The following is an 11,390-nucleotide window of genomic DNA, read 5'->3' as shown; positions in this document are numbered from 1 at the left end:
TTCTTGATGTTGAGCTCATCTATTTTAAAAGCCAAAACAGACAATACCCACTGCTACTAAGCTGACTTCACCTCACAGTGAAATCTGCAGTATAGAGCACAACTGGCCCACAGAGACCCCTGGGCTAAAACCCTACTGGAGCGGATCTCCAAGCTTCTCCTCTCTTGAGTGGCTTTTGGGTCTAAAACGCCAACTCAGTCAGCAACTGAATACTTAATCACTATGCCTCCAGGGCTCCTTAGGAGATGCACTGTCAACCCAATGGCACATGGTTCAAATTCACCAGCTGCAGGGGGGAAAAGATGGGCAATCTCCCATGTGATTGACGGCCTCTGAAAATCTGGAGAATCATATGGCTTGGTTCTGACTTGAAGGTAAATAAGAAGGAGCAAGATAATAATGAGTCCATTTTATAGTTCCAGGACATTTAAAAAAAGAAAAGATAGTCACCAAGAAATAGGTCAATTTTCAAGTTTTTATCAATAAAATAAATGCTACAGATTAATTATTGCTACAGATAGTTAATGACAAGTCTGAAGAGAATGATCACTTTTAATCTAAATACAGATTCCCAAACTACTGATAAAACTTTTAATGCTCTTTATGAGCTATGAATATAGATATAACATGTCATTTAATCTTGTTGGCCTCGCTTTCTTCACTCATAAAATATAAACAGTAATATTTACCTTCTAAAATTATGGTTAAGTAATAATTTATAACTATCCTCTTTATTTAGTGTTCATAGGGTTTTCAAAAGCCATGTCTTTATGAGCAGATGGCCCACCCTCCTTCCTATTCTGTCTTGATTAGGGAGCTGCAACAAAATCAGTCCAAGATGGGAAACCCTTCTGGAGTTTGACACACCAGTGGCAAAGATTTCAGTAGCACAGCAACCCCAAGTAATCTCATTTGGGCAAAATGACAGACAAGTGCTGCACCACTTAGAACAACATTCTCTCCAAACATAATCAAAACCAGTCAACTTTTAAACTTTGAAATACAAAGGCCTGCCCTCCAGATCCTGTCTGCCTACACAAGAGGCTTCCCACCCAAGCTGATTGTAAATGAGATTAGACACAGTTAATCAGCTTATGTTTGAATGATAATAAAATTCTAAAAGCCCAAACAGTTTACCCCCAGCTTTCAAGTAAATCACAAACACCCACAGGTTCCACCTATGCCAAGCTAAAGGCTCACTCACAAGTAGGACCAGTCTGACTTTTAAATACAAAGGTGTACCCAACAGATGCTGTTTGCCTACCCAAGAGGCTTCCCACCCAATCTGATTGTAAAGGAACTCAGATACAGTTAATTAGCTTACATTTGATTGCTAAAACAATTTCGAAATGCCCGAACAGTTTACTCTCAGCTTTGAAGTAAATCACAAACACCAGAATCCAACTATACCAAGCTATTTGTGGTTTATTGACTATGCAAAGGCCTTTGGCTGTATGAATCATGACAAGTTGTGGTTGACATGGAGAAGAATAAGAATAAAAGAGCACCTGGAGGTGCTAAGACGCATCCGATTCACCACAGTCTTTCCAATTACTAGCTATGCATCTGAGACCAAGGCAAGACATAAGGATGAGAGAAAAAGAATTGATACCTTTGAGCTGTGGTGTTGAGAAGTGCACTGAACATCCCATGGGTGGTCAAGAGAATAAACAGGTATGTCGTGGAGAGGGTGTAGCTGGAGTGCTCTTGGACATGTTGCTAGAAGGTACTATTCTTTGGAGAGGGACATGATGTTGGGAAGGGTGAAGGTTTGACAAAGGAGAGGAAGATCCTCAACCAGGTGGACTGAAAGTGACTGCTACAAATGAGCTCTTGTGTGTAAGGAAGTGAGAACGCTGCGCAGGACAGGACTGGGTTCAGATATTTTGTTCATAGGGTCGCTAGGAGTTGTACTTGACAGAACCTAACAACAATAATTTATAAAGAGCATTGTTTGGGAACTCACAATTAAGAACTACTAAGTTCATTATCAAAATTATAATTATTGCTCTCCTGTTAAAATTTGCTTAAAACAAAAACTAGAAAGCCATTAACAACATAACTGTCAACTTTTAGAAACAATACCAACAAAGCTATTGGAACTGAGGGAAACCTCAATTTATGATTAAGATGTGGATATGTATAACTGCTTCTCTCCCTCGCCTTAAAAATATTAAGTAAGTTCTTAAGGGGGGGGAACCCCCACCAACATATGAAAAGGGTCATGAAATGAATGCAACCCTAGTCTCCAGCCCTGGGAGTGTTTGAAGAGTCTTTAGAAACTTTAGAAAGTATACCATTAAAGGATTTTAGAGGAATTTAAAACACATTTTTTAAAATGAGTAAAAATGAAATATAAATGAGGTAATGGAAAAAGGGAACCCAATTTTGGCTAAAGAAAAGGCTAGGGCTGGCTGCCATTTGGTCAGAGCTCCTTTCTTAGGATCCAACAGAAAATGACTAAACATACCTTACTGATGTTTTAGAACACAATATATAACCTAATCAGCAATAAAGTAGTGCATGTATATAGTAACTAAAAGGAAAATGGAATAAAAGTAGCTCTTCAAGTATTAAAAAATCAAACACATTTTTGGACCATTCGGTAGTTTAAGATTAGTGTTACAGGCTTCAGGTCAAGTTCTATTAATAGAGAAGAAAAATATCCCATGAAAATTCAGAACGCCTAGGGCTTTCTTAAAATTATCTCGATAGAAATTTGAGTAAAAAGTTGTTAATTTAAAAATTTTGTACTCGGGTTAAATCTAAAAAACTAAGGCAACTGTGTTCTACTGTGAAATCAGTATTCAATAGTTCAATATAGCTGACAAAAAGGATCAGATAAGACTTTGAAGATTATATGTTTAGGTTTGCTTTTAAAATCCCATCAACATAGATGAGAATACCAGTGATAATGTAAGACACAAGATAATGGCAACAACTCTTTCACAACACTAGTTTAGGAGAGATTATGTGTGAACCTCCCTTAGGAATGTTGGTGGTGTGGCGGTTAAGCATTTGGCAGGTACTTGACAGGTTTGTGGGGTCAACCAATCAGAGCGCTTCAAGGAAGAAAGAGGCAGTCTGTTTTTGCAAAGACTATGGGGCAGCTCTACTCTGTCCAACAGCATCACTATGTGTCAGGGTCAACTTGACAGTAAAGAGTATATGGTTTCTCCGTGTGTGTGCGCGCGCGCAGGTGGGCACACACATGTGGGGGATTAATAATATAAACCTCAACATTTGGTATTAGAGGTAAGTTTCACAAAAAAACATGAAAAGATGGTATAAAGTCTGTTTTATTCTATGTTATACATTTTGGAGCAAACATACAAAACTTCACTGTCATCAAGTTGCAACCAACTCATAGCTGGCCATCAGTGGGTCTTCTGAGGCTATAAATCACATGGGAGAGGACTGCCAATCTTTCTTGTGAGGAGGAGAAAGGTCTTTGTGTTGACAGCACCCTTGGGGTGTGCCACCAGAGCTTTCAGCATCAAGCATAGTGCTTGGTAAATGCTGGTTAGCTAGATAGCTAATGTACCAAAAGAAAATGGGAAGCCAGTAGAAAGGCTATGCAAATACATTTACGGTATTTAAACAGAAAATGAAAACAATGTCACTAGGTATTAAGCAATTTATATATCTTACTGGAACAATGGAAGAGCCAGAAAAAGATAACTGCCTTAAATCAACAACTTTTTACAATGTGCTTTATGGGATTCTAGAGACTAAGAATAAAGCTTTAATCCAGACAAATAAGGGTGTGAACTACAGAGACAGAATAATGAAAATATTAAGAGCAGGAGTTTTACTCTTTAAATTGTTCTTTTTAAAGAAGTGAACAGGTCCCAGTATGAAAACTGAGGTGCTCTCTATGGAAATGAGAAGGTGTCATGCCTAGATACATCATGTTACCTAGTTTTCCTACTGAAAGGCAAGGCAACTTTTGCAAAAACCTCTCTCCCAACATTCTACAACTTACAACAGGTAAGAATTGCAACAATTTATTTCTATAGCTTAAAAAAATAGTATTGTCCGCACTCCCAGGGAACATCCTAAGGTGTCTGCACTGGTGCATCTTCTCATAATGTGAATAAAGTAGAACTGAAGCTACAAAGTGCATGAGAGAATATATGTTTCATACAAATGTATTATTTTTGCAGTGTTCTATTTTTCTTTCTGCAGCAAAGCAAAAACTTTCCAAGCCAAATTCTTCAATAAAGCCCTTAAGATTGTTCTCCAATGACAAGAACAAATGAGTACTGTTAATGATTTTCAGATTTAAAGCAGTAATTCTCATATAATGCAATTTTTTCCTTGAGATTTGCCAAACTATTCCTCTCCAGACAAATGTTTTTACCCTTATTCTAAGAATCTTTCACAGTGTCGTCCAGGCTGAATAATTTTACCTTGAATGCAAACCAATAGAAGAGATAATTTCTCAAGGGATGATAAGCTGAAAGTCAGAAAAACATTTTCTGCTTCTTGAAATGTATTACCCACTGAATAATAAATATTTTCAGACAAAATAACATTTGGAATCCTGAGGACACATAGTTTAACATATAAGGTTGCAAACCAAAAGGTTGGCAGTTCACATCTACCAGTGGCTCCACAAGATAAAGATGGGATGTCTCCTCCCATAAACATTTACTGCCTTGCAAACCAATTGAGGATTCACTATGAGTTGGAAATAACTTCACAGCAGTGGGAGCAAAACAATTTATTGTCATTTAAATCCCCCCCCCCCCATCTTTACAAAGAATTCTGATCACTATTTTTGGGAGGGAAATAAATGCTTAGTTTGGACCACATCTCTCATGTCAAAAATGTATGATTGCTCTTTTCTCTCAGTACTTTGGATTATTTTGGCAAGACCCTCTATGAGGTGGATTGATTCAGTGTCTGGGGTAATCGGGATGGGTGTGTCAGAGACAGTGAGATTGACACAGGACAGAGCAGAATTTAGGGCTGTTGCACATAGGGTCACAATGAGTCGCAAGCAACTCGACAGCACATAACAACATCATCATATTCTTGCCATAAAAACTTAGAAGGCATTATAAGCAAAGGGCAGCATAATGTAAATTCTATACATAACGTAAATTCTAAAGAGGGACAATTAAATAAAAGCCATCAATTTCCGCAGAGTATTAATTTCCAAATTATTTGAGGGCATACAAGAGTCTATCATATAAATGCTCTTATAAACACTAACATTTTTATACAATTATACCAGGGTAGTGTGTAAAATTAATCCCAAAGTATTCTGAAATCAAAATAAGTTAAACAAATATGAGGTATCATCTCACCCCAATAAGAATAGTGAAATTCAACAAAGAAGCAAACAACAAATGCTGGCGAGGTTATGGAGAAAACTGGAACCCTTATTCACTGTTGGGAGTGTAAAATGATGCAACCACTATGGAAGGCAGTATGGTGCAGTCTCAAAAAGTTGGAAATAGAAATACCATTTGACCCAGCAATTCTACTACTGGGAATATACCCTAAAGAAACCAGAACTGCTACACAAGCAAATATACACACACCCATGTTTACTGTGCTTTGTTCACAATAACAAAGAGTTGGAAACAACCCAAGTGCCCATTAACAAACTAATAGATAGGGAAGCTGTGGTATATCCAACAATGGAATACTACACTGCATTGAAATACAAGGAACTCATGCAATATTATTCAATATCAGTGACTCTGGAGGACATTATACTGAGTGAAGTATCTCAGTCACAAAAGGACAAATACTGATTGGTGCCACTGTTGTAAAACTGGACTGACCTTGGGGTTGGGGAGAGACTGAGAAAGATGGGTTCACTAATATATACGGCATTGAAACAGATGAAGGAGAAAACTGTTTAAAAGAGATATGTGACTAGGTATTTTTGTCATGACAAGAGTCTAGAGCAAAGGCTACGATGGTGGAGCGGACCTGGGGGAGGATTTGTAAAACAGTGAAAGAATTTTTCTTTTACTTTTCCAGGAGGGTAGTATACTAGGGAGGAGGGTTGGGAGGGGAGAAAAGTGCTGTGAATGAATGGAAATCCAAAATCTGTCAATTTTTAGAGAAATAATAAATTTAACTAAAACAAAAAGAGCTGCTTTATGCTTTCTCAGAAAAAGTATGTAAGACTGAAAATACTTAAGCTAAATATTTGTTATGAAACAAAATTCCAGGTTTCTAATTTGGTGGAATATAGAAAATATTATATAGACATAATCACTGGTAGGGATAGAAAGTAAAGATAGGGGCCAGGTTTGGAGAAAAGATGATGAGTTTACATCTGGACATGCTGAAACAGAGCTCCCTATGGAAAACTCATTCAAATCTGTAAGTGCTAGCTGTGGTGTTAGCCTAAAAAGTTGGGTTTTTTTAAGTCATTACGGTTAGCGCCACCTGGACTCCAGCTACCAACTGCAGACAAATCAGCATGGTCTTGCTAATCATCAACAGCTGAAGCGGCAATATAAAGAGCATTAGCCACACTTGATGTGTGAAAAAACCAACACAGGAGCAGCAGTGTGACCGAATATAAACTTCTTGCTGCATCCAGCCTGGCCCACTGCTCACCAGTTTTTACAAAAAAAACAAGCCTGTATAACTACAGTCATGGAAAATTCCTCTGAGGGGTCTGAGTTTGAAGGCCCTTCTTGCAAATCTTCAAATCCACAGGGCATAAAAGAATTGGAAAACTGAGCCGAAGATAGAGCTGTTAAAAGTATGAATTTATACAACTGGTTAAGCTTTTGGGAGTACACTGACCTGAGGCTTCTCCATAATAGTCTGCTATTAATCTTAGCAGGAAAAATTATGAAAAGTTACCTAAAAATGTTACTAAATCAAAACCAAACCCAAGCCATCAAGTTGATTCCAACTCAAAAGAACACTAACGTTTCCAAGCCTGAAATCATTACAGAAGCAGAAGGCCACATCTTGCTTTTCCAGACTGGCTGGTAGATTCAAACCACTAACCTTTTTGTTAGCAGCTCGGCTCTAAACCATTGTGTCACCAGGACTCCTAGTAACAAAGGCAGAGCTCCTGTTCCTCATGAAACTTACACTGGAGATGTCTAGCACACAATCTAAGGACCTAGAAGAATCCTCTAGGGATTGTATTTAAGTGCAGATTCTGTATACATGAAGTAGAAAGGGGCAGGTTTAAGTCCGTATGAAACCTTGAAACAATTTTCACAAGTGAAGGAAGCTGAACAATAAATGAAAACTGATAAAGGGGAGACAGTAAGAATAGGGTAAGTTTTATTAGTAGCTTTCTATATTACTACTTAAGTAGAATTACATGGTAATGTTGAGAAGGACATTTTTCCATCATGAGAACATAAAATCAAAGGGAACTGAAAAATAGAGCCAGAGGAGACCAACTGAGGATAGAAGGAAGAAAATGATTCTACTATTTCCTTCAAATGAGCACCTGCATCTCGGCATCTGCCCAATTCGCTCTCACTCAAAGGAGTAATCAGTGCAGTTGTTTTAGATACAAGACTGGGAGAAAAAAAGGTGTATTTTCTAATAGAAAAGCTTTCCAGGTCTCGCTAAACTCCAACTATGTAGTGATTCCTCCCTCCACTCACCTTTTCGTTTTCTCTTAATACATAAGAACAGAGGAGAGACAGGCTCCTCTCCACTGCACAGGTGAGCAAGAATGTGCACACAGACCTTCAAATTCTCAAATCTCCATCATGGAAAATGTACACAAAGACCTGCTTAAGTGGCAAGAAGCTGCAACTACAATCCCAGAGGTGCATGGTTCGAATCCACCAGATGCTCTGCCGGGGAAGGAGGGGCAATCTCCTCCTGTACCAGTCAGATCTGATTTGACGGTACATGCACACAAAAATAATAAAATTTTTAAAAAACCCAAAAAACAAAGACCTGCTTATATTATCCTGTTGTCATCTAAATAATAATAAGATTATTTTTTCATTTTCAACAGATAATGTTAACTTTCCCCTCTCCCCCAAAAAGATACAAACATGGACTTTAGCTTGGGGGTGGGAGGAGTATTTCAATAAGAGGGGGAAAATACAATTCCACACTAGCATACTAGATGAAGACTTCAAATTACAGATCTGTCTATAAAGAAGTCTTAGGACTATTATAAACTAAGGTTTCAACTTTTCAAATTGCTCATTTTTGAAACTAAAATACTGCATCCAGTCTAAAGAAAAACCAGATCTGGTTCAGTGTTATAAATTTATAATTTATAGGTAAAGAGGACAAGACTCAAAGATGGTAACAAAATAAATTGTAATGTTACTGAGCAAGTTATTTTGGAATTGAGGTTTGCTATTTGTTGTAGTCAACTTGATGGCACCTGATTTCTATGCAATAAGAAAGTTCATATTCTTGTGAAACATGAAGACATTAATGATACTCAAATTGTCCCAGTTACACTCTAAAGTATGAACTTTAGAGTCAAAGCTATAGAGAAGAGTTAAGTAAATATAGAATGTCTTTCTCCAAATGTAGCTTCAAAATTCAAGAGTCACTGCCATAGAGTCAGAAATGACTAACTCACATCCAACCCTCCAGGAGGTTTTCTGAAGCTGTAAATCTCATGGGAGGAGAAAGACTATTTTTCTCCTGCAGAACAGGTGGTGAGCTCAAACTGTCAGTGTCTTATAAGCACAACTCTTACAGTTTCTCTAATGGAGGCATGTTGGTGTGCTGTGTGCCATGGAGACTGAACTAACCCATAGGTGACCCTCCAGTGGGTTTTCAGAGGCAATAAACTGCACAAGAGGAGACTGCCCATCCTTTTCATGTAGTACATGGATTCAAACCTATGCCTTTGGGATTGCAGTTTCTAACCACAAGGCCAATCCTGAGTAATATGCTGGCATATTGGGGCCATTAACTAGGATGCATTTAAAGGAATTCCCTCTGCCTTCAACCAGGGGTACACATCCATCACATCCCCATCTCCACCACAGGAAATACTATAAAGTGCTAGCATTGTAATGAAATGAAAGACAAAACACTAAAATAACTGCTATCTCAGAACTAGGCTAAACCATTGTAACTGAACAACTAAACTGACCCAGGAAACAGTAACAATAATATTCATGATGTGTATATGGTGACTGTTCTTCATAATCTACACTAAAATATCTGGCATTCTAATTATATAAAATAAGAATTCAATGTTAAAAATGAATTAAACAAAGCATTGGATCAACTTCTTCAGCTAAAATGAAATCTTTATAGTATCAAATTTCACTGTAAACTACTGCTTCATTCTTTTAAAAATATTACTAAAACAATTACAATAAACAACAGTTTTAACACATGGTCTATTTCAGTGGAAAATGACAGCTTTAAAAAAAAAACCTTTGAGGACAAAAGGCTAATTTAATATGAAGGTATTTTTTTCCAAGGCAATAAGGTAAAAACTTACCTCAGCCTATTTTCTCCACGTCTTAAAAAAAAATCTTGCATTTCAGATAAAGTACTGATTCAAAGCAACCATTAAGTATAAGGAATATGCAGCCACAAAACTCACCTAAATAGGGAATACACGGTGTCATCTTTAAGCTACTTATATAATCTCTGAGTCTTTTGTAATTATCTTCTTTACTCATTACATATTCTAATTTCTCAAAGGTTGTTTTGTCTTTTCGACTTAATAACTAAAAAGATAAAAAAAAACACAACAAAACATAAAAGAATGTTATTTACAAATCTCATTTTAGGATAACAAAAGATGACTTCTCTTGAAATAAAGTTGTAGCTAACTGTGTGTTTAAATTTTAATTTCAAAATTACACCTTCTTTAATTATATTTTGACAGTATGTAAACAAAACAAAATCAGATAGGTCTAGGAAAATAAACTTTCACTGTCCGAGGTTTCTGTACCTTATCCTTATGAACTCCAAGCTGGAAATCTATTTGTGCCAAGCCAATAATGTATTGTGGGTTCCCCCCACCCCGCCTTCATTCTCTAGCTTCAGACATCATTACTAGTCACTGTGCGTTCTGAACATAGCTGGGCCTTTGTACTCTGCTTGGAATTTTCTTGTCCCAGATTTTTCTATGACAGACTCCTACATTTCCTCCAGGTCTTTTACTCAATTGTCATTTACTAGTGGTCCTAGAATCACACTACATAAAGTAGTACTGTCCTGAGTCCCCTCATCTCTGAAATGTTTCAGAGTATTTACTATTATTTATGATAGCAGAGTATGATTTTGTGTATTCCAAGCAATCAGACAAAGCCTGTATAACACAGAACTTTCAAAAATGGAATAAAAACACCAAAAGCATTCATCAGATTAGCAGTGGAATTGCTAGCAATTTTAAAAAAAAAATCTTCATGCAAATATTTGAAGAAAGCAATGCATGTATCTTCAAGGAAAACAAAAATTAAAGGACCTACAGCTCATTTCTAAACCACAGTATAAATCCAAGTGTTGTGCTGGTGCCTAAACCTTAAAGATGGCATTTTTAACTGTATAGTCATAAAATTATAAGAAAATTATAAAATACATAAAATTCAGCTTTTAAAGAAAAAGTATAAAGCCATCATTGCTAAAAAACACTTTGAAAATAGGGAAATCTTTCACCCATCTGTTCCTGTAATAGGAATAAAATAGAAAAAAGAATTGATCACAGGTTCTTCCTCATTAATATTTTTTCCAATGTAGAAATCTACTATGGTTTTTATGAGATGCAGCTCTCGAGAAATTATGGAAAGTGAAAGCTGCACTGGCATAAAGAAAAAGCTTTATCTGAGCAATAGCTTTTTTAAAAAAGTAGGTTTTTAGAACTCAGTTATGCCTTTAGCATAGAACTAACTTTATGAATGTACTAACCAGTTTAACAAAAAGTCTAACACAAAAATCATTGCCTGTTAACACTAAGGAATACTATTTAATATAAATTTAGTTGGATCTGAAATTTTACTTATCTAAAAGCTAAATGAGGAAAAACAAACCAACCCTCAATTTAAAAAAACCTGGAAAGTTTGAGGCCAGTATCATATTACTCAAATATAAAAATATACAAATTTGCAGAGATAAAAATTCCTAGGACAACAGAATCAAATATGATTAATACAGCAAGATAGCAACATTACAATGACATTTTAACTATGAGATTTTCAGTTATTTATAAAAAAAACACCCCAAGTTATTTATTACCGAAAATTAAAAACCTAAAAAATCAGTTCACTTCGCAGACAGCTGATGATTTAGACCTTCCTACAATTCTCCAAAAACATTATCTTTACTTGGCCAAACATGATTCCGTGCATTTTTATTTCCCACCATTGACTAAGAAACATTATGATGCAATAAGGCACTTAACAGAAGTTCTATAAAAATGGCTGCCAAGCCCAAACAAAAAAAAAACCTAG

General features: G+C 36.4%; 1 protein-coding gene across 2 annotated transcripts in view; it reads right to left on the bottom strand.

Moving 5' to 3' along the window:
* RALGPS2 (Ral GEF with PH domain and SH3 binding motif 2) overlaps positions 1–11,390 on the bottom strand; it is a 79,969-nt gene that overhangs the window by 55,062 nt on the left and 13,517 nt on the right. For both annotated transcript variants that reach the window (XM_006887719.1, XM_006887720.1), the window contains exon 7: positions 9,539–9,665. In XM_006887719.1, coding sequence (XP_006887781.1) covers positions 9,539–9,665 — 127 coding nt within the window. The remainder of the gene's footprint in view (positions 1–9,538; positions 9,666–11,390) is intronic.

The sequence above is a fragment of the Elephantulus edwardii genome, unplaced genomic scaffold (genome assembly GCF_000299155.1).
Source record: "Elephantulus edwardii isolate Elephantulus edwardi_28Jun2011 unplaced genomic scaffold, EleEdw1.0 scaffold00061, whole genome shotgun sequence".
NCBI lineage: Eukaryota > Metazoa > Chordata > Mammalia > Macroscelidea > Macroscelididae > Elephantulus > Elephantulus edwardii.
This window is presented reverse-complemented; position numbering and strand designations above follow the sequence as displayed.